The sequence below is a fragment of the Aotus nancymaae genome, unplaced genomic scaffold (genome assembly GCF_030222135.1).
Source record: "Aotus nancymaae isolate 86718 unplaced genomic scaffold, 86718_ANA_hifiasm-v0.15.2.pri h1tg000029l, whole genome shotgun sequence".
NCBI classification, from domain to species: Eukaryota; Metazoa; Chordata; class Mammalia; order Primates; family Aotidae; genus Aotus; species Aotus nancymaae.
In genome coordinates, this window is record NW_026988442.1 from 23,824,356 (window position 1) to 23,847,740 (window position 23,385).

The window sequence follows — 23,385 nt, forward strand, 5'->3', positions numbered from 1 at the left end:
AATGCACAAAATTCTCTTGTGGAGTTGTTGGAATGACAGGGCAGCTCAAAGAGGTAACCATTTAGAACGTTTGCAACTGAGGTATGAGACCTGTATTACAAATAACAAAAAAAATGCCATATACTTTAAATGCTGGAGATGAAGACACACACTAGTTTCAAATATTACACCCCCTCCCTCCAACTGAAGCAGCCCATTTCAAGCTGCTTACCTGAAACTGCATGTCACATGTCTCAGGATGAACAGCACCAACAAGGGCTTATTTAGTGATGGGTAATAACTCTCTCAAACAATAAAGGGCAGGCCAGCTAGTTTATTCAAATGGAATCTAACCCTTAGATCTCTGGCTTAACAATAACAGGAGAAACCTTTATAGAACACAATAAATCTTACATTCAATCAGAGGTGGTTTAAATCAGTCTCGCAACTTCGAATGTTCTGGGCTGTCAACTACAGCATGACAAATGTTTAGTGCAGTTACAAAAATCACATTTTACTTTCCTTGGCTACCAAACCTTAAACAAATCTGAAAAATGCAGTTTCACAAAGGCTTTACCATATACCCACTGCTGCCAGTCTCAAGTAATTATGGTTTCTTCATTCCCCACGAACATGTCTAAATAAGAGGATTTTTCTTTGATCTGCTCGCCTTGAAGTGTATGTAAGAACTCAAAGAGAGTAAGTTTAAACAATGAAGATTAACTGAGATGCCAAGAGAAGTTTTTATTGCAAGCACAGTGAGCAGAAAGAGATGTCTTCTCACACAAAGTGGCCACAAGGTCTGCCATTAACTAAATCTCTTTGACAAGCCTTCATTGGTTTAAAGCATATGAATTAGCTTCTTGCTATCAGGTGTACATCATTTCTGCCATGTGGGACATTTTCTTGGGAATATACAAGTAATACTCCATGTAGCCCGACAGGTCCTCAATGGTCACATCATCCACAAAACCTCGAGCTTGCTCAGAACAGGATCGGGGAGAGCCAGACAGAGTTCTGGTGTGCAGCGACTGAGAGTAGTCCTCAAGAGTGGATCTTCGTTCTGGAGCCAAGGGAGGGACATTCTGCAGGCCTGAAAAGGAATAGACTTCCATATCATGCCATCTCTTACACTGGCACTCCTTGCCTATGCATGTGCATGGCTTGCCCTGGTTTAGCTTGGAAACTGATTGAAAGTCAGAGAGATCACTGGCTTTGAGACTCGCTTGGGAGACTTGAGTAGCGTCAGAGGAGTCTTCCTTCTTACTCTCTGATGGGAGCCTTGGAACGGAAGTTCTCAAAGGCTCAACAACTGCCCCTGTGTGATTAGCATCAAGAGAAGTAGAGCTTTCTCCTGCACTGAACTCTTTAGGGGTTGAAATTCCCAGCCCACTGCTGCCATCAGGGGTGTCAGTCTGGCTTTTGTGTTTGAGTTGACTGCTGGAAGAAGACGCTATTGTACTGCAATGTATAAACTTTGGAGGATGAAGGACAGGTGACTTAGAACGTCGACGACGCTGTGTTCTCACTGCTCCTCGTGAAGACTTCCTTGTAGACCTAAGAGGAAAATAAATATAGAAGAAGATGTTGAGATACAGAGCTGTCCTCAACAGATTCTTTATGAGAGTAGGAAATTTACCTCCCCTCAGATTTATGAGTCTAAGGTCATAATTTCCTCCAAGAGATGCAGATGCTTCCATTTCCATGCTGCCTAAGTCTTTGTGACTCAAAAATTTCAACATCATCTTATTAGCAAGCTAAAGAACCAGGTGAGAAAATGGTACTTTTTAACTGAATCACTTGGGCCAAACATGTGGAACAGAACACATGCCCTGTCCCAACTCTCAGAGGGTCTGCGGGAAGCACCTCAGACAGACAACTGAAACAGATTCTGTAAAGCCTAAATATTGTGCCCTAAACTTGAATATATTCTATATGCTACAGCAGCTTCAGAACTACCGTGAGGCTGTTACAAATGACCATTATGCCATTACTATTACATAGATTTCTGATTCATTTATAATTGTTAACAGCCAATCAATCAAAACCAACCAAAAAACTACAATATTTACAACCCCTGAGGTTTTCAGATACTGAGAATTACTGGACACACTATGTAAGATAACTATTCATAAAATATTTAAATAAATTAAAGAAATGAACGAAAAGATACTCGAAACTGCTAAGTGAATTAGAGACAAGAACCAAACAGGACACTGAAAAACAAAAAAATTTTTATTTGGAATTAAACTAAATGAATAGGCTAAACAGAACACAGTAGTCCCATCTTATCCATGGCTTCACTCTCTACAGTTTCAGTTATCTGCAGTCAACCTTGGTCTGAAAATATTAAATAAATTCCAGAAATAAGCAATTCATAAGCTTTAAATTGCGCCCATTGTGAGTGGCATGATGAAATCTTGCACAATCCTGCTCAGTCCTACCTGGGATGTGAATTGTCTCTTCGTCCAGGGTATCCACACTGTATATGCTATGTACCTATCAGTCACTTAGGAGCCATCTTCATGATCAGATCAACTATCATGGTACTGCAGTGCTTGTGTTCAAGTAACTCTTATTTTACTTAACAATTGCCCCAAAGTGCAAAAGTAGTGATGCTGGCTACGTGGGTATACCAAGAAAAGCCATGAAGTACTTCTCCTGTGATTAGAATGTGTCACCCAAAAGTTCATGTGTTGTAAAGTTGCTCCCCAGTGCATCAATGCTGAGACCTTTGGGGGTGACTGGGTCACGAGGGCTCTGCCTTCAAGAATGGATTAATCCATCTACAGATTAATGAATTAAAGGGTTATTCAAGGAGAGGGATAGTTATCACAAGAACGGCTCTGTTATAAAAGCCAGTTTGGCCATTTCTCATGAGTCCCCTTGCCACGTGATATCCTTCCCCATGTTACGATGCAGCAATGAAACACCAGATGCTGATGCCCAGCCTCCAGAATTACAAGAAATAAGTCTCTTTAAAAATTATCTAGTCTCAGGTATTGAGTTACAGCAATAGAAAATGAACTAAGACGGCTTTCTTTAAGTGAAAAGGTGAAAGTTCTTGACTTAATAAGGAAAACAAATCATACACTGAGGTTGCTAGGATCTATGGTAAGAACAAATCTCCTATCTGTAAAATTGTGAAGAAGGAAAAACGAATTTGTGATAGTCTTGCTGCTACATTTCAAACTGTGAAAGTTACAGCCACAGTGCACGGTAAGTCCTTAGTTAAGATGGAAAAGGCATTAAATTTGTAGGTGGAAGACATGAACAACACGTGTTCTGATTGATGGGAAATGGGTTTGATATTGTCTGCAGTTTCTCAAGTGTCCACTGGGGTTCTTAGAATGTATCCCCTATGGATAAGGGGGACTTGTACAGACAGCTAAAGAAAGAATTACTGACTGGAAAATAAATCTGAATTATTTCTAACAAGGGCCAACAAACTACAGCCTGTGGGTCAAATCTGGCTCCCTACCTGTTTTTGTACAGCTTATGGACACTGCTCCAGTGGGCTAGCACTGCAAGCCACAGAGACCAGGCTAGGGTATCCTCCCCTGCCCTATTCTCCCTGCCCGCCTTCCTGGCCAGTGGACATGCTGCACCACTGTCCAGCACCCACACTGGCTAACAACTACATGTTGGGTCTCTACTGTTGGCAACTGCTGATCATTGAGAGGCAGAATCTCAGTTCAAGACTCCAACAAGTGCTAGGATCTCTGGAGAAGAAAAGAGCATGCGGGGATCTGAGTGTCACTGGGACAGAGAGTAAAACTGACCCTGGCACTACCTGCTACCCACCCATTCCACAAGTTTCTCCTTTCAGGCTAGTCACTTCATCCTGAGACTGTCTCAGCAACTGAAAACAAAATGTGTCCACCAGCCAGGATGGCCAACCCCAGGCAAACAGGGTAGAGTAGGAGTTTTCTCTCTTATATAAGCACTTATTAATATCCTTGGATTTTTGCTTCGTAGCCTCCAAAGCCTAAAAAATTTACCACACGGTGCTTTACAAAAAAACTTTGCCAACCCCTGACCTAAAAGGCAGTACAGAAACAAGGATTTGGAAAAAATGTAAAAGTTAAGAGAGATGAGAGTAATTCTGGAATCTTGAATAAATGTATATAGAGAACAGAGGATAAGCGATTTTTAAAGACATAATGACTGAGAAATTTTCTGAATTGATAAGAGAATCTATGAATGCAGGAAGTACACTGGAGCAGGACAAATAAAAAGAAATCCACATAAATACACTCTAGCAAAACTATAGAATAGCAAAGACAACAAGAAGATCTTAAAAGCAGCCAGAGACTAGAAAGATTTCCAAAATAATAACAATTAGATTGAAGGTATGCCTTTCACTATCAATGTAATGAAACCAGAAGACAATGAACTATACTTCGAAGTGCTAAGAGAAAATAACTGTTAATCTAGAAATATAATGTCAAGTATATCAACTTTATCTTTCAAAAACAAGGAAGAAATAAAGACATTTTCAGATAAATGAAAGCAAAGTACAGTTGGTCTTCTGTATCCATGCATTCTACACCTGTGGATTCAACCAATAGCAGACTGAAAATATCCAGGAAAAAAACAATTCCACAAAATTCCAAAAAGCAAAACTTGAATTTGCTGTGCTCTGAGTACTATGCTGACTCCATGTGAGTGAAGTGTTGTGTAAGCATTGTGGTGGGTATTATAAGTAATCTAGAGTCGATTTAAAGTATACAGGTGAGCCAGGTGCGGTGGCTCACGCCTGTAATCCCAGCACTTTGGGAGGCTGAGACGGGTGGATCACGAGATCAAGAGATCGAGACCATCCTGGTCAACATGGTGAAACTCCGTCTCTACTAAAAAAAATACAAAAAATTAGCTGGGCATGGTGGCGCGTGCCTGTAATCCCAGCTACTCAGGAGGCCGAGGCAGGAGAATTGCTTGAACCCAGGAGGCGGAGGTTGCAGTAAGCCGAGATCGCGCCATTGCACTCCAGCCTGGGCAACAAGAGCAAAACTCCGTCTCAAAAAAATAAATAAATAAAAATAAAGTATACAGGTGAATGAGCAAAGGTAATATGCAAATACTACACCATTCTGTCTAAGAGATATAAGCATCCTCACATTTTGGTAATGAGAGGGGCATGTGAGTGGGGATGACCTGGAATCAATCCCCTGTGGACACAGATGATTGTTATTTATCAATAGGACATGATATTACTTAATATCGGGAGCACCTTTCAAATGCATTCTATATGGAGTTACACAATGCAGAGGTCCTATTTAATAGCAATAAACCTTCACTAAAGAAACTACTTTGGGAAAAAAGTGAGTGTATATGGGAGGTCTGAGGTGAAAGCGTGGTGAGCAAACAAATTATAAGCAAGTAGATAAATCTGAATAAATACTGTCTGCTTAAATAATAATAAAACCTAGTTTGTGAGATAAAAAATAAGTAACATAACTAAAATACTGGGCAACTACATCATGGAAGTCAGGAGATCATAGGAAAAGGGTTCTAAAGAGAAGGGCTAAAATACTATTAACTTTTGTCTTTGTTAAAAGCATACATGGTAAAATCAAGGCTAACAACTACTGAAAGAATAGAAACAAGCTGGGTGTAGTGGCTCATGCCTGTAATCCCAGCATGGGAGGCCAAGCTGGGCAGATAACCTGAGGTCAGGAGTTTGAGACCAGCCTGATGCACATGGTGAAACCCCATCTCTACTAAAAATACAAAAATTAGCCGGGTATGGTGACAGGCACCTGTAATCCCAGCTACTCAGGAGGCTGAGGCAGGAGAACTGCTTGAACCTAGGAGGCGGAGGTTGCAGTGAGCTGAGATCGTCCATTGTCTGCCATTGTATTCTAGCCTGCGTGACAGAGCTAGACTCTGTCTCAAAAAGAAAACAAAGAAAAAGCAAAAGAATAGAAACAAAGTGTGCCATTTGCAAACCATAGAGAGAAAAAACAAACAAAATCCTTGCAAACAATTGTTTTTAAAGGAGGAGAGGCAAGGTGAAAAAAGAAAAAAAGAAAAAAAAATAGCAGAAAAGCAGGAGAGGGAGGTTAAAAAAATAAAAAAAGAAAAAAAAAGAAAAAAAAGCAGGACAAATAAGAAAGTAAAGTGGCAGAACCATGTCCAAATATATCAATAATCAAATAAATGTAAACGCACTAACCTCAGCAGCTAAAAAACAGATGATCAAATTGAATAAATCAGGAAAAAATAAAACCTAGTCATAAACTATTTATATGAAACATACCTAAAATTTAAGAACACAGAATACTTGAAAGAATAGAAGGCTGGGTGTGGTGGCTCATGTCTATAATCCCAGCACTTTGGGAGGCCAAGGCAGGTGGATCACTTAAGGTCAGGGGTTCAAGACCAGCCTGGCCAACACGGTGAAACCTAATCTTTACTAAAAATACAAAAATTAACCGGGCGTGATGGCAGACACCTGTAATCCCAGCTACCTGGAAGGCCAAGGCAGGAGAACTGCTTGAACCGGAGAGGCCGAGGGTGCAGTGAGCTGAGATTGTGCCACTGCGCCCCAGTGTGTGTGACAGAGTAAGAGTGACACTCGTCACAAAAAAAAAATAAATAAATAAATAAAAATAAGGGAAACACTAACTAGAAGAAAACTTAAAGACAAAAACCATTATGAGGGATTAAGAATGTCACTACATAATAGAAGTTTCAATTCAGGAGGGAAATATTCTAAACCTGAATAAACCTATGCTATAGAAATCTAACAAAATAAGCTCAAGATACATAAAGCAAAAATATAGAATTTAAAGTGAAAATAGAACAAATTCACTTCCATGGGGTATATTTCAACATACATCTTTATTATTTATAAGTCAAGTTGACCAAAAAATTGAAAAAAAGTTCAACTAACACACTTAGAAGTCATTTAATGAACGTAGAACCCAAGAACAATTAGAGAAGTCCCAATCTTCTCAAATACACACAGAATATATATAAAAACTGACTATGGACTAGGCCAAACAGAAAGTCTCAGCAAATTCAGCAAAAGAAGGATTAGGTCCTTCTCTGATCATGGGTTTTAGGTTCTGTATCATAACCTGTATCATAATCTGTATCATCTTTTCTGGACACTCAAGAAGGAAATTCCAATAATGTTTTATAACATCGGAATAAAAATCATTTCGTAAGAAGCTCTTACCCATGCCAACTGTCTTTAGATGCACATGTAGTTTTAGGTTTGGGATCATCTGTTGCTGTTCTGACTGGTGCTCTGACACCTGTGCCTTCTCCAACAGACAGAGATGCTATGGACCTGAAGACAAGAACAAAGTTTACGGCTACAGAAAACTGTAAAATGAGGAGAATATATTGTTCTCACTAACACAAATTCAACATTTATCAATACATTTTTTTCTAGTTTAAGTTTCTCAAACATTTCTTAGCTTTTAGTGTGAATTTTCCTTCAAAATCAAATTCTGAGGATCCCTAAAAGCCCATGATTGCAAAATTATAAGCCAAAGAATGACTGGTAAGTATACCCAGCAGCAGGATATAAATAGACTTTCAGACTGTTTCTCTGGGGCAGATCAGGCCTTATGGCCAGAGAATGCTAATGACACTGACCATTTATTTTATGCAGGCAAACCAGAGTCATGGAACTAAGTTTAGAAGCAAAAACATTAGGAGACTCTATCTAACTTAAAACTGAATACATTTTCAAATATTATTCAACTTTTAGAAAAATATTCTAATTTTTGCAACTAATAAACTTGAAATATTACTCAGAGTTAAATCCTTGTGGTTTAAAATTATACAGATAACAGGGGTTGGTTCCCAGTAAAGAACATGAAAAAATCTAAAAGCAAGAAAAACAGAATCATCCATAACCTCACAACCCAGAGACTACCAACATTGAACACTGGTGGAAATCCTTTTGGACTTTTTCCACACACCACACACACACACCCCTCCCATTATACGTGCTATATTGTTGACAAAAATTCTTTTTCTAGAAAGAAACATTAATCTACTAAAATAATGTTCAATGAAACATAAAGTAAAAAGTAACTGGGAATAACCTAAATACCTAATAGAAAAAAATACTGTATTTCTAAATTATGGCATATCTATACAATGAAATGTTGGGAATTTATTAGAAATTAAGTGTACAAAGAACTTTTAATGATATGGGGTAATGTTTATAAGGAGAAAGCAGTATGGTTAAACACCTGTACATACATATGATCTCAACTACGTAAAATAAGTATAGGCTATCATGAACCAGTGGTCTAGATGTTAAGAGCAGCTATAGTAAACTGTGATTTTTACTTCCATTTTTATTCTGTTTTGTTTTTGTAAATTCTTCTATAATAAGCATGTATTATGTTACAGTCAGATAAAAAGGATATTGTTTTGTAATAAATATATAGAGATTTGTCCTAATAAGACAAATACCATTAAGGAATCAAAACCTGTTGAACAGGATCATGCTAAATTCCTGGCAAGGCTTGGTTGGTTTATGAGTCAATCCTTCAGATGTCCCATTTGTAAACTGGCAACAATATAAAACAACTAGAAATATATGACACACTACTACACAAGTCTTATTCTGCTTAGTCATGCTAATGACTCACCCCTTCTCTTACTTTGTTTTCTCAAATGTTCTCCTTCTCTTCTTATAATTTTATTCAAGGCAGAATACATGCTACAAATATATAATTTTTTTTAATTTCAGCTTTTATTTTAGATACAGGTGATATATGTGTAGGATTGTTCATGAGTGTACTGGACTCAGGTCGTGAACACAATACCCAATAGGAAGGTTTTCAACCCACATTCCGCTCCCGCCCTCCCCACTCCAGTACTCAGCAGGGTCTATTGTTCCCATGTTTATGTCCATGTGTGCTCAATATTTAGCTCCCACTTCTAAGTGAGAACATGCAGCATTTGGTTTTACAAATATATAATTTTTGACGATATATTTTAAAAATTTAAAAAACAATGTTTCAAGTAATTCTTAGGGATACCAAAATGACTTATTTTTACTTTTTTTGTTTGTTTTTTTTGAGACAGGGTCTCACTCTGTTGCCCAGGGTGGAGTGCTGTGGCATGAGCTCAGCTTACTCCAACCTCCACCTCCTGGGCTCAAGTGATCCTCCCGCCTCAGCCTACAGAGCAGCTGGGACTACGGCATGCACTACCACGACTAGCTAATTTTTTGTTTTTTTTCTGTAGAAAAGGGTTTTTGCCATGTTGCCCATGCTGGTTTTGAACTCCTGGGCTCAAGTGATCTGCCCACCTTGGCCTCCCAAAGTGCTGGAATTATAGGCCTGAGGCATCACGCCCAGCCTGGCTTAATTTTCTATTTCAACCTCTTAAAACATCAAGAAAAGTCCGTGTATTAAGAGTTACTTATGTAAATTTACACACTAAAAGATTTATATGTATAATTGTGTGTATACATGTCTAGTATTTTCCTGATTTAAAAAATCATTCCTATATAAGAAATCACAAAGGATATGCTGCAGCCACAATCTGCAACAATCTGCTTCTCTGCTTTGCTTCCATTTCCCAAGACAATTTATCAAAGTATTGATATGAACTGGCAAGATGACCATATTAGAAAACTATCAGGAGAAAAGGTATGTTTTTGAAGTATCATGAAAGCAAACATGAGCATCTATAACATCTACTGCGCAAATCTATCAGCAAAAAGCCGATACACCAAAAACAGTACCGCAATAGGCAAGTGGCTATAACAACAACTAAAATCTATTTAATTTTTACTTTGTGCTAGGTACTGCGTGCATTTCTTCATATTGTCTTCAAGGTACCACATAAAGGATGGTTAAGAGCGCAAGTTCTGCAGACAGGCTGTCTAGGTTCAAATCCTGGCTCTGCAACTTCTTACCAATGTGACTTTTAGCAAGTAATTTAATTTGTGTGAGTCTCATCTGCAAACTGAAATGACAAAAGTATCCATCTCCTAGGGTGGTAGTGAGGATTTAATAATGTCCACAAAGTACTTAACCCAGTGTTGAAGACAAAGTGAATAAGAAACATTAATGATTATTATTATAACTTGTGGGGTGTTCTACTTTGAGCTTTCAGTGTTTAGTTTCCATTCATGAAAAGAAAAATTCTTATATCCATTAAAAATGTTAGTATTTCTTTTGGCCTGGGAGAAAAAACTGGGGTGAGAAGAGTCTTACACAGAACATTTTGCAAAGGGTGAAACATTAATATTCAGACAGCAGCTGGTATGCAGGTGCTCTAATTAGTTTGGCCAAAGGGTCCAAGATTATTGATCTCTGTGACAGAACCCTACTGAATAGAGGTTTCCATAGTGATAGGCTAAGCAATCACAGACCATGAAATCTACAATGTCTTCGTACATTTCTATTGAGCCAACCACTTTAGTGAAAAATACTATGATTCCTTTGAGACACATGATAAAATCCCTGATGGGATACTGCTTGATAATCTTTGATTAAAAAACCCTCCTCAAAGTTAACAACAAAAAAAAAAACACCCAACTTAGGAGGGCAAATGAACTGCTACTTTTCAAATTTAACCAAAGGGTTTTTTATTAAAGTAAAACAATACTGTGCAGAATCTGGAAGATGTCACACTATTAGCATTTACATCTTCTTTGAATGAGAAATATTAAAAGAAGAGCTTTTTAGGGAAAAGTGACTATCTAAAATGTGTAAATAATTCCAAATAATAATACATATTTAGTTACCCTGATGCATCCACTCTTAATTTCTTGAAAGCAGTCTGTAGACTCTCCTCCTCTCCATCTTTGGCTTCGAATTTCATTGTGCAAGTTTTTACACTACTTATCGATGTTCCTGTTAACATTAAAAAAGAAAATAAAGTGAGCAAAGTAAAAACAGGTGGGATCAAAAGGATATCTTTTGTTAAAAATTTATATTCCTGTTACCATTACTGTTAGAAGAAAAAAAGCAAATTTGTATTTCTAAAAGGAAGTTTCAGTGTAGATAATTGAAGACTATAGGTTTCATTTATTAAGGGGAAACAAACGAAATAATACCAAAAAAATGGGTATGTACTATGACAGAATAGAAACTGTTCAAACACTTGATGCCAATATCCTATTACACAATTTTGGAAACCAGATGACCTAAAATCTATGCTTCAGTACACATACTTTTTAACAGGGGAATCTCCCCAGTTGGTCTAGAAACCTATGGACAAAATGATATCAGAAATAAAAGAGAATAGCTCAAACCATAGCACTCCGATTCTTTAAAATGACACTATTTGTCTGGCCTAACCCTAGTTGAGTATAACTTCATGACACATGATAGCATTTCTCTAAAGCAATCCTGACCCAGACAGCTATGTTCAGGAAGACATGTTTTAGAGAACAAGATGTTACCACTGTTAAAGCAGAATTAGAAATATACTCTACCAATAAGGTTGATACTTCCATTTGTGGTTTTTTTTTCCTCCATAGCCTGGAGTAGTGTAATTGTTAAACAATTAATGAACTACACTCGTGGCCCCCCAAAAAATTCATTGTGCACATGAGTGAAAAAGTTTCTTTAGCCAAAAGAAAGGTTGAAAGAAAAAAAATATAAGCTACTATTGTGTAGATGCACCATTAAATGATCTCTTAACTAGTGTGATTAACCAAAGTCCTCCATATTTTCTACCTGATTTTTATCTTTAAACAAAGAAAGGGAGAAGAATAATCAACCAAAGCAACAAGAAATGCAACAGAGAAGTCTGCTAATAAACCCTTGAATCTAGTCTCCAAATTATTTTTTTCACTCAGGGTTATTAGTACCAAATCCTGAATAAAAATTAAGCAAACCAGCATCTGTGAACATTATCAGGGAGAATCAGAAAGAAAAAGTACAACAAAAAAATAGAAATGAGTTTTTTTTTTTGTTTTTTTTTTTTTGAGACAAGAATCTTGCTCTGTCACCCAGGCTGGAGTGCAGTGGCACAATCTCAGCTCACTGCAACCTCCACCTCCCAAGTTCAAGGGATTCTCCTGCCTCAGCCTCCTCAGTAGCTGGACTAAAGGCGTGCGCCACCATGCCCAGCTAATTTTTGTATTTTTAGTAGAGACAGGGTTTCACCATTTCTAAGCTGTTACCCCCCACCCCTCACCCCACCCCGATTAGGCATTCTTAGAGGGAGCAATGCCTCTCCACTGGCCCTTGGGTCCTCTCTGATTCATATGTGCTGGTTTCTCAGGGTGGCTCCTAAGTTATTGTGAGACCGCTAATATTCCAAAGGTCAAGGTGTCATAATGTTTGATATAATGTAATCATGTAGTACCAGCAGCAAAATAAAGAGGCAAGGAATCAGGACTTCTCACTTATTTATTTGCAGAAGTTAAGGTATTGTAGGCAGAGCTCTCTGGGGAACACTGAAAATAGTCTCAAAATAATTCAGTTACAAAAAAAAAAAAAAAATCACCCAGCCTGCACCTCAACTTCTCAGGACAAAAAAAAAAATAAATACATAAATAAATACACTCTCCACATACATTTTGCTGGTTTATTTAAGCACATGAACATGAAGAAACACTATCCACACAATTCCATGCTTCACTAGTCTCTCATTCTCAATTTAGGGCAGGATCCCCCCTAAATACACAATACACTCCTATATACCTGGGGGGAGAGGTGAGCAATCACTTATTCCAGTATTTTCAAAGCTTCACATCATCTAAAAAAAGTACTATGGTAGGTTGTGGCCGGGCGCGGTGGCTCAAGCCTGTAATCCCAGCACTTTGGGAGGCCGAGGCGGGTGGATCACGAGGTCAAGAGATCGAGACCATCCTGGTCACCATGGTGAAACCCCGTCTCTACTAATACAAAAAATTAGCTGGGCACGGTGGCGCGTGCCTGTAATCCCAGCTACTCAGGAGGCTGAGGCAGGAGAATTGCCTGAACACAGGAGGCGGAGATTGCGGTGAGCCGAGATCGCGCCATTGCGCTCCAGCCTGGGTATCAAGAGCGAAACTCCGTCTCAAAAAAAAAAAAAAAAAAAAAAAAAAGTACTATGGTAGGTTGTAAACAAATTATTCCTGCTGGTAGAACTAAATTGAAGTTTGACTTACAGTGTTCAATTACCTTATGACCCCTTAGTCGATGTTCAGCCCTTACAGAGTTGGTAACTGTCATCTGAGCCAATCTCCCCAACTCGCAGACCCCACATAAAAGTCCTCTTTAACACTCTCTGGAAATCAGTCAACATATTTACGTACACATCAAATTTAAGTATACACTCCTGAATACTACAGGCAGAAATTCATTTCTTCCACAAATATTTACAGAATTCCTACCACGTGCATGATACTAAACTGAATGCTAGGGACAGAAGCCTAAACTCCATTTCTGTAAGTCCTAGAATCTCATTCCTGCCCTCCAAGAGCTTACAATGTAACACTGCGCTAAGAGGCTCTGAACCCATATATGTAACTTCTAATTATACCATGCTGACTAATAGCATGGCAGGTGATCACACTAGATGTTAATACAAACTTTAAATTCCTGTTGACACACTAAGAAAATCTATCATCTAAAAAGCAAAACAGGCCAAAATTACAATCTGGCTACAGACTAAACTTCAGGAATTAAATTCTGTCTAAATGATTTTCAGACTTTCAGCATTTTTGACTACTCGCCTTTTTTCTGTTATTTTAGCCCAGAGCAAAGGTGTTAGGCGTAACTTTAAGAGCTAGAGGAGAGCATGTTTGTAATTATAAAAAGCTCACTATGCCTCTTTGCATCCCCAGATCCCCATTCACTCAAAGCAAGGGCTGTACAACTAACTCTGGACAACAGATATAACTGGCTTGCCCTTCTTCATTAATACTAAATTCGTGGGAGACAGTCTTGGCGTTTTTACTGCAGTGAACTCTTCAAGTTGAACAATCTCCAAAGAGATGAATCTTTAAAGCCTATTGCAAGTTACTTTGTGTTAACTCAAATCACACCAGGCAATTTAACTGTGCCTCGGATTTTCCACCTTACGAAAATTACAAAGTTCTTCGAAGTTTCTCCACCAAAAGGACAAATTTCTGGTTTTTCTCTTTCAACGAAAGAAATGCGTCACAATCTTATTTGTATCTTGTCGTTTTAACCAAGACCTCCTTGAATCTCAAGTCTAGGTGTACATTTCCAGGCCTCTGAGAAGACCAGAGAACGATTAATAAGGGATGCGCGGGTAAGCGCTGTCATCACAACGTTAAAGATTTCGAAACTCCCAGACCACCAGGAAGCGTAGGGTACGGGAAAGAAAACCCTGCCCAGCAACTCGAAGAAGCAAACTAGACCGGGAGAAAACAATCGGCCCCCAAGACAAAAAACACATTCACACCTCCCTGTGCAAACTACTCATCCCTTTACACTCGCAGTGCTGCAACCAAAACACAAAGTTATTTCTTTTCACCCGGAGTCTGGGCCTGTCGCGGTTAAACATGAACAGAGGAAAATTCCTGGTCAGAACCCGGGGGGAGAGGGGGGGCGGAGAGGACCGGGCTGTCCAGGGGCTCCGCCCGCCCGGGGTCTCCAGCTGGAAAGTTGCGCTCCTCGGGAGATTCCCGGGGTCAGAACGAGGCTGGAGTCGGAGCGAGGCACAAGGGATGCGGGAGAAGAAACGAGTGGGACCGAAGAGGCAGCCAACAAGAACGGGGCTATGAGGAGGGCGGGAAAGGGCGGGAAGGGGCAAAGGGCGGCCAAGAAGGGCGAAAAGGGGAAGCTGCCGCTGGGCGGGAGACGGCGGAGGAGCGAGACGGGGCGGTGCCGCGGGAGGATAGGAAGGCGGGAAGGGGAGAGAGCGCGGAACTCGGAGCTCCAGCAGGTACAGGCCGCGGCAGAGGAGGGGGCGCGGAGAGGCCCAGGCCTAGCCCAGAGAGACGACGCGACCCGAGGCGGGCGGGCCCGGGGAAAGCCGACCGCGGTCCGGCCGGCTGTGGAGGCCGAGACGCGGTACCGCAGCCCCTCTCCGTCACATCAGGGCACTTACCTCCTCGCAGCTGGGACACTCGAGTGATCCGGCACCGTCAGTTTCAGAGCGTTTCTCCCGAATCTCAGCGCCCGACTGACCCGGATCCAAACTCGCCAAGGGGGCGGCCCGCGCCTCAGGAGTTGCACTGAGCCTGCGCATTCCCGCATGCGCCCCGCCCCCCTACTCATGCTCCTCCCACCCCAGTGAGTCGGCAGCGCGGCAGGCGACGGCTGCGCAGGCGCAGGGCGGCGCCCGCGCCTCTCTAATACCCCGCATCCGCCCCCTTCGGTAGCACGTGCGCCTTACATCATTTCCTGTTATTCTTCGGTTTTTCTCCTCCCAGTGGCGTGCGTTTGCTCCCAGCCTGCTTTTGGGGCGTGCCTGCTTCCTACTCTCTGTCAGGTGAGCGAGTAGGTGCCAGGCAACGCAGTCGCCCTCTGCCTCCACCGCCCTGGGCTCCTTGTGCTTGGTCCTCTACTTGAAGTCACCTATGCAGCGGCATTCCGCGGAGCGGGGACGAGGACAGGGTGCGGGGGTCTTTATGGCAGCGGATCCCCGGCTGAGCGCTTGGCCAGTATCTCAGTGATGCTAGAATCTGGACTGCCTGCGACCTTTCCTGGGCTCGGACACCAGCCTTCGCCTCCTGGTGATCTTTGAGGGCCTGCAGAGAAGCGAAGAGGTATTGAACGTGGCCAGGGCCATTCGTGAGAAGCCGGAATTATAATTGAATTGAATTGAAATGCCTTCGCTTTTGATACCGCTGCTGCTGTTTGTCTTGAGCCAATTGCTTTTCCTTCTCTGAGCCTCAGTTTTCCGTCTAGTAAGTGAGGAAGTTGGACCTTATCGGTGAATTGTTTTTTCAGATGTAGACTCCTTGGAGAATCTAGTGAGAACTGTAGACCCTCTTGCCAAAGAAATGCACCTACACGCCAAATTTTGCAGAAAGATTTAGGCAGTTCACCTAAGGAGATGAATTTTGGGGCTCTTTACATTTTTCTGATTCTGAATGTTGCTCAGGTGGCAAGCGGAAAACCTGATTTGTGCAACAGCTGCCACCCGCTCCATCACCAGGACTGGTTCTGCTGAGCTAGCTGTGCCTCTCCTCGCCTGCCAGTCCCTGGCTCCACGTCTGCACTTAACGCTTCATGAGAGCGGATTAATTTGCTCAATAGAGTCGGCTGGCGTTGATTGTCGCCCACCCCTAGAGTGACGGTTTTTCCCTGAACCAAACTGGCCCCTTCCACCATCATTCATTCCCCAATACTTTAGTCGTAGTCAGCTAACTAGATTGGCTGCCGAAGATGGTTTAACTGTGTCCAGCCTAACTACAGCCAGGCTTTGGAATGCCTGGCCTATGTCTGTAAATGAAATTTAGCTATTTATTGTATAAAGTTGTTAAACACGAAGCATGTAGTTGGCCCTGGGTAAAATATTTTAAATTCTCATCGTTCATACCAGAGGCTCAGTAACTGACGGGATGAAAGAAAACTGTTCATTGTATTCATTGTAACCTAATGAGGCTAATTAGATAGTATTAGATGACATTAGAGATTAGATAACTTGTTCTAGCTGCCTTTGTCCTTTGTCACATAGTTCTAGTAAGTCAGGATTTAAACTGCCTTTCTCAACATCTCTTGGAAAAGAAAAAGCGGGAAATATGAAGCATTTTTTTCTCAGACCTTGCCAAGTGAAATGTATCAGTACCAAATATGTGTTTTTAAGCTGCCACTTCAAAATATAGCTTCAGATAAAATCTCGTATATCCTTGAGAAGGCTGGGTGCGGTGGCTCATGCCTGTAATCCCAACACTTTGGGAGGCGGAGGCGGGTGGATCACTTGAGGTCAGGAGTTTGAGACCAGCCTGGCCCACGTGGCAAAACCCCGTCTCTACTAATAATACAAAAAAAATTAGCCGGGCATGGTGGGGCATGCACTTGTAATCCTAGCTACTCAGGAGGCTGAGGCAGAAGAATCTCTTAAAGCTCCTAGGTGGAGGTTGCAGTGAGCCAAGATCGTGCCACTGCACTCCAGCCTGGGCAACAGAGCAAAACTGTCTAAAACAACAAACACACACACACACACACACACACACACACACACACACACACACCCTCGTATATCCTTGAGGGGAAAGAATTGTCTGGATCACGATTGAATTCCCAGAGCTTAGCACAGTTCCTGGGGGTTAGTAGATGCTCAATACTGTTTTGGTGAATTTTTATTTTACCTGATTTCCGTCCCTAATGATATTAAATACTAAAAACTAAAAAGTTACAGCATTTCATTTTATCTAGGCACATGTCCATCATAAAGAGATTGATGCTTTCCAGGAATGTGATGCATTACTAAGGAGTACCTGGAAGATGAGAACCTCTTGTGAATACTGAAGTCTGTCAACTCACACACCTGACGTGGCCTGAAGTTTCAAGTCGTTATACATAGGACTGGCTCACAGTGTGGTACGTCATGACTCGGAATGACACAGAAAAGCTACAAAATGGGATCTGAGTGAACAAAAAGCCAGACTGGTGTCCTATACCAGCAATTCAGGGTCTTTTTTAATCATGGGGAAAAAGCCTGAACTTGTGTGTGGACTTGATATTCAAGAAATCAACTTTGTATTAATGTACATGGTAATGCCATTTAATTAAAAAGTTGTGGTAGATGTAAAATTCCTCTTAACAATGCTTCCTTCTTGTTACAAGTGTCCTGTACATGCTTTAGTAAGAGAAACTTAATTCTGAATTTATACTGCAAGAACAGTTTATATAGGAAGAAAACTTTGGAGAAGCCAAGTCCAAAGTAATAAAGAAAATTATTTCCCTAAGATTGTGGCTGCCATTATACCAGTTGGTAATCTGGAAAATATTCTGTTCTTATGTTTTAAGACTCAAATAAATTAATTTATTCCTTACTTCAATATAATTTTTAAAAATTATTTTGGGTAGGCCGGGCCCGGTGGATCACACCTGTATTCCCAGCACTTTAGGAGGCTGAGGCGGGTGGATCACCTGAAGTTAGGAGTTCAAGACCAGCCTGGCCAACGTGATGAAACCCCATCTACATATATATACATATATATATATACAAAAAAAAAAATTAGCTGGGAATGGTGGCACATGCCTATAATCCCAGCTACTTGGGAAACTGAGGCATAAGAATATCTGAACCCAGGCGGTGGAGGTTGCAGTGAGCCAAGATCATGCCACTGCACTCCAGCCTAGGCTACAGATCAAGACCCTGTCTCAAAAAAATAAAATAAAATGGCTTTGGGATAGAAGGTAGTGATAATGATTATTTGTCTTGATTTACAAGTTGTTAGCTCATGTAATCTTCATAACCAATTTGTGAAATGTACCTTTATGATGTCTGTTTTACAGCTGAGAAAACCAGGCTCAGAATAGTTAGATCACTTGTCCAAGGTTACATAACTTGTAAATGGCAGAACAGGGATTCCAGTCTAGGCAGTCTGACTATACCACCCTGCTGATCGATGAGTTACCCTGCTTTTCTTAGCCTCCCTACCTTCACTTCCTGTATGTACCCAGCTAGACCAGGAATACCTGCTTTCACCTGGAAAATACCACTGGGCTTGAGGAAATTAGCTGGCCCAGGGCCTAGGGCCGTTCAAGCCACACTTTCTTTGCACATATTTGAACCCAGCAGGCATACTTCCCTCTCAGGTCTTTTGTATTTGATGTTTCCCCTCCTGGAGCATTGTTTATCCACAGCTCATCTCTTAATCAAAGTCTCTCCTCATATCAGCTCCCCAGGGGGCTCTTTCTTGGCTACCCAAGTTCCCCCTTCACTCTGTGTCCCTTTACCCTGTTTGATGATAGCACTTATCACTACCTGACAATGTATCTTTATTTTTTGGTCCCCTCACTAGAATAGAAGCTACCTGAGGACAGGGATGTTGTGTCTTTTTTTAGTCACTATTTTTATTGAATTGAAGATGCACATTTTCCCACAATTTACTAATAGCAGTCTGAAAATCTGGATGTATCTTATAATCACCAGTGTGTGTTGGTTTAATTGGTAGTATTTTTTTTTCTCCTTTCTTACTTGTACCTACAATAAATGTTGAGTCTTTAAACTGATGGTATCTTAGAACTGATGAAAATACAGTGTATCCCCAGGGTCTAAACTCTTAATGTGGCAGGTATTTGGCTCTCAGTAATTACTTGTTAGAGGAAGGCATTGAGTGTTGTGTGCCAGAAACTATTGAAACTTTTTTTTTTTGAGGTCTCGCTCTGTTGCCCAGCCTGGAGTGAAGTGGCACGATCTTGGCTCACTGTATCCTCCGCTACCCAGGTTCAACTGATTCTCGTGCCTCAGCCTCCCGAGTAGCTGGGATTACAGGCGAGCACCACCATGCTCTTCTAATTTTTGTATTTTTAGTAGCAGTTTATATCATTCTAGCAGACTCTTAGAAAGTAGATGGGGAGGGTGGGGAATGTAAGAGAGACCAGTTAGATGATACTCGAGATCACCTGAGGGAAGGCTAGAATGGGAACCATGCCCATGGATGGTGAGACCAGCAGGGCTCCGCAGCCTGCTAAGCTATGTCGGGCCTGAGCCAAGCCAGTAGGTGGCACCCTTCACTAAAGAAGGGAATCCAAGAAGCTGGCTAGGTTTGGGGAGTTGGGAGGATTTGGTTTTGAATATAAAATTTCAAGTGCAGATGAAAGCAGGTATCAGGTCCCAAAGGCTTCGATGAGGGATTTATCCTGAGGTTTCTCCTAAGAACTGTGGGAGCTATGGAAGAGAAATGACCGGATTTTGGAAAGATGACTGGTTTCAGTGTGAGCCGGCATGGTGACCCAGGCCTGAGGTGATGGTGATCGAAGGGGCAGATGACTGTAAGCGTGGAGAACAAGCGAGCCGACTGGAGAGTTGTGTAGATAGGCTTCGGTGAGAGATTGACTATGAACAGGATGGGCAGTGAGACAAAGCTGACAATGATACTTTGCTTTCCAGTTCGAGCAACTGAATGGATATTGGTGCCCGTCTCAGTTAAACTCTGTTGAACACAGCTGACAGTGAGCAGAGGAAGAACTTTTAAATTGAGGATAATAGTTACTAACAGCTAATACATACTTTCTTTTATTCTTTCTTTTTTCTTTTTTGAGACAGAATCGCACTCTGTTGCCCAGGCTGGGGTGCAGTGGTACAATCTCGGCTCACTGCAACCTCCACTTCCTAATTCAAGTGATTCTCCTGCCTCAGTCACCCACGTGTGTTGCCATGCCCGGATAATTTTTTTTTTTTTTTTTGTAGGGACAGGGTTTTGCCATGTTAGCCAGGCTGGTCTCAGACTACTGGGCCTCAAGTGATCTGCCTGCCTCGGCCTCCCAAAGTGCTGGGATTGCAAATATAAGCCACCATGCCTAGCCTATGAGAGCTGATACTTTCATAGCTCTTCCTGTATGTCAGAAGACTCATTTTAGTTCTCGCCACAATCCTATGAGATTACCATTATCACCTTCATCTTCCAGATGAGGAAACTGAAGCAAAGAGAAGTTAAGTAACTCGCCTGAGGTCACACAGCTAATAAGAGGCAGAGCTAGAATTTGGACCTAGGCAGCCTGGTAGAGTCTGCTGTCACTGCCTCTCTGTGCTGAGATTTCTCTAAATGAGTTCAGTTTGGACAGAGTGAACCTGAGAGATGCGTGGGGCAGCCGTGTGGAGGTGTCCAGCAGGCAGGAAGATAGATGGTTCTGAAGCTCAAGTGGGAGGTAGGGACTGGAAATGAAGACTGTGGAGTCTGCATACCGGTGGCCATTGAAGCCACAGGAAAGGACAGGACCCTTAAGGAGAGGGTGGGAAATAACCGGAGGAAAGAAACAGTGGAGTCCTGGAAGGCAAACACAAGCATTCCAGTTGTGGGCAGGACATCATCCCTTCTGCACGCTAAGACACTGCACCTGGCCTCTAGATCTTCAGCTAATAGATAGTGAGTCCATCCCCCTGAATTTGTTTGGCTCTGGGTACCCTGACAAAGTAGAGTTTCTGGACCCACAACCCTACGGACCTGCCTCAGCGGTGGTGATCCCCACTCTCTTCTACAAGAGTCCACTTGGGGGCCTGTTGGCTTCTCTAGGCATCTGCTTTTTGCCCCTCCCACAACTAAAGAGCCTCCAGCTCCCCTGTCTACCACTGGTCAGCTTTGTCAGGTCAGGGCCCCTGCCTGTCGGGACCACAATAACACTTCACCTGGAGCTTCCTCGGATGCCTCCTGAACTTATGTTCAGCCCTTTACCCATACATTTCTTGTGTCACCTGCTAGCTTCTAAATTTCTGGAGGACAAGAAGAACCTGTTAGGTTGACTCTCTCTCCCCCCACCCCTGCTCCCCTGTGTGGGTTAAATGGCCCTAGGCCATTGTCCCATGGCACTTCACATGCAGGCCACCAGAATAGGAGCTGCATTTTGTGTCTCTGTACCTAGCACAGGAGCCAGTGAGTCCATCAGTCAGTCAGTCAGTCATCTCAGCAATTAATTCCAGTTGTCTACTGGCTTTCTAGAAACATGACTGGGACTGCTGACGCCTTTGACAGTTGATTTGAGCAGCAGAGCCTTTCACAACAGTCTCTCGTTTTTGTGGGAGGGGAATAGGCAAGGGTTAGGAAGTGGGAATTCACTGCTCTTTCTTGTCATTCTTTTCATAGCCCCCACGCTACTGTGGTCTGTTATTTTGATAGTTGCTTTCCTGAAATGTTGGGGAACAAGATGGAGAGTGAAGGAGGACTTTGTGATACCTTGGTAAATGACCCAGCCATGTGCTTGTGTGCCGATTCCCATGAAGCCTGCACCAATTTGAGTTCCAAGACTCCGGTCAATCAATCCTCAGAGCTCCAGGAGGGGAGGGGCAGTTTTTCCTGGTAGCTGCTGATCACCAGCAGAGGGAGCCCTAGGACTCTTTTCCTTACTAATGGTAAACCCTTCACTGTGGCTTCAAAGCTGTGGAGGACCCGGGATTTGTGGATCACTTGTCTTTAGAATGGAATCAAGAAGTAAAGCTACAGAAGAAAAGAATCTGTACATGGTGAGGATTGGAAGGGAGTGTTGAGGGGGCTTCTGGGGTGCTGGTAATATTGTTCCTTGATCCGATGTTGGTTATAGGAGTGTGTGCTGTAATGTAGTATATGTACATTTTTCTGTGTGTATAATTAAACTTCAATTAAAACTTTTTAAAACTTAAAATAAACCTCTGTACGTATACCACAAAATAGGTATTGGGTTAGGGTGAGCTGTTGTTCTTTTCCTTACAATTCTTAACCTTATCTGCATCACAAGACAGTCCCTTCCCCCGAGAAAGCCACAAACCATTGGGTAAGGACTTTGGCAGCAGCAGCCGAATAGAGAAAGTGAGCAAAGGACATGAATGGAGGGTTCACAGCAAAAGAAATACAAATAGCTCTTGAACGTGTGACAAGATGCTCAGCCTCAATTTTCAAAGAGAAATCCTTATTAAAAGTATACAGAGATACCATTTTTAACCTGTGAGATTGGCAGAAATCCCAAAGCTTGACGGCAGGCCCTGTGGATGGGGCTGGAGGTGGGGGAGTCAGGGGAACACATAGCAGGCCCTTTAATACGTTGCAAGTAGGACTGTGAAATTGACAGCCCTGTTGATTTGGGCACTATCTACCAAAATTACAAGTCTAAGAATTACCCTGTAGATGAATTTGTACATATGTATAATAATTTATGTAAAAGGTGATCCATTGCAACATTGGCTGCAATAGCAAAAGGCTGGACGCAATCAAGTCTCTCCGTAGAGGACTGGTCCAAAACCTGGTGCATCCATAAAGCAAAATACTGTATAATTGGGGAAAAGTCTGAGGAAGCTCTATGTGTGCCGAGGAAAGATCTCTAAGATATATGTGGAAAAAAGCAAGACATATGGCTAAGGATGTATGTTTGTATTGCTTCTATCTTCAGAAAGAAAAACTGATTAGTTACACAAGAAACGAGAAGTGTTTCAGGAGATGGTTGGGGGCCAGCAGGAGGGACCTGGCTTCTGAGTGTATACCTTGTGTTCTGATTTTTGAAATGTTAGTGTATTACCTGTGCAAAACAAAGCAAAAAGTTTAGAGTCCCTGCTCTAAGGCCGCTGAGCTAAGTTAGGCATTCATAAATTATTACACCTGCCCAATTGTAGAACAGCCAGGTCTGGTTTTTTAGTTTGCACCCAGCTGTGTCTTGGTAAGAGTCTTCAACTTACTCCACACTAGAACACAATTCAGGAAAATGTAGTGCAGTTTCCTGGTTCAGCCTAACTCTCAAGAATTCCTTCTTTCCCCTCCATGTGCTTGAAACCAATCTTGCCCCTCAAGTGTTGACACTCAGCTAGTTATCATTTTTCAAAGTATTTCATTTTCCACTTAAACATTCATGAGCATCTAACCTGCCTGAGGGG

At 41.8% G+C, this 23,385-nt stretch overlaps 1 protein-coding gene across 1 annotated transcript; it reads right to left on the reverse strand.

Moving 5' to 3' along the window:
* Positions 1-298: 298 nt before the first annotated feature.
* On the reverse strand, positions 299-15,084 carry OSER1 (oxidative stress responsive serine rich 1). The gene is made up of 4 exons (XM_012467224.3): positions 14,980-15,084; positions 10,712-10,820; positions 7,166-7,279; positions 299-1,536 (listed from the first exon to the last, which is right to left on the reverse strand). Exons 2-4 carry the CDS (start codon positions 10,786-10,788, stop codon positions 849-851), a joined length of 879 nt encoding a protein of 292 aa, XP_012322647.2. The 5' UTR covers positions 10,789-10,820; positions 14,980-15,084; the 3' UTR covers positions 299-848.
* Between the last annotated feature and the right edge of the window lie 8,301 nt (positions 15,085-23,385).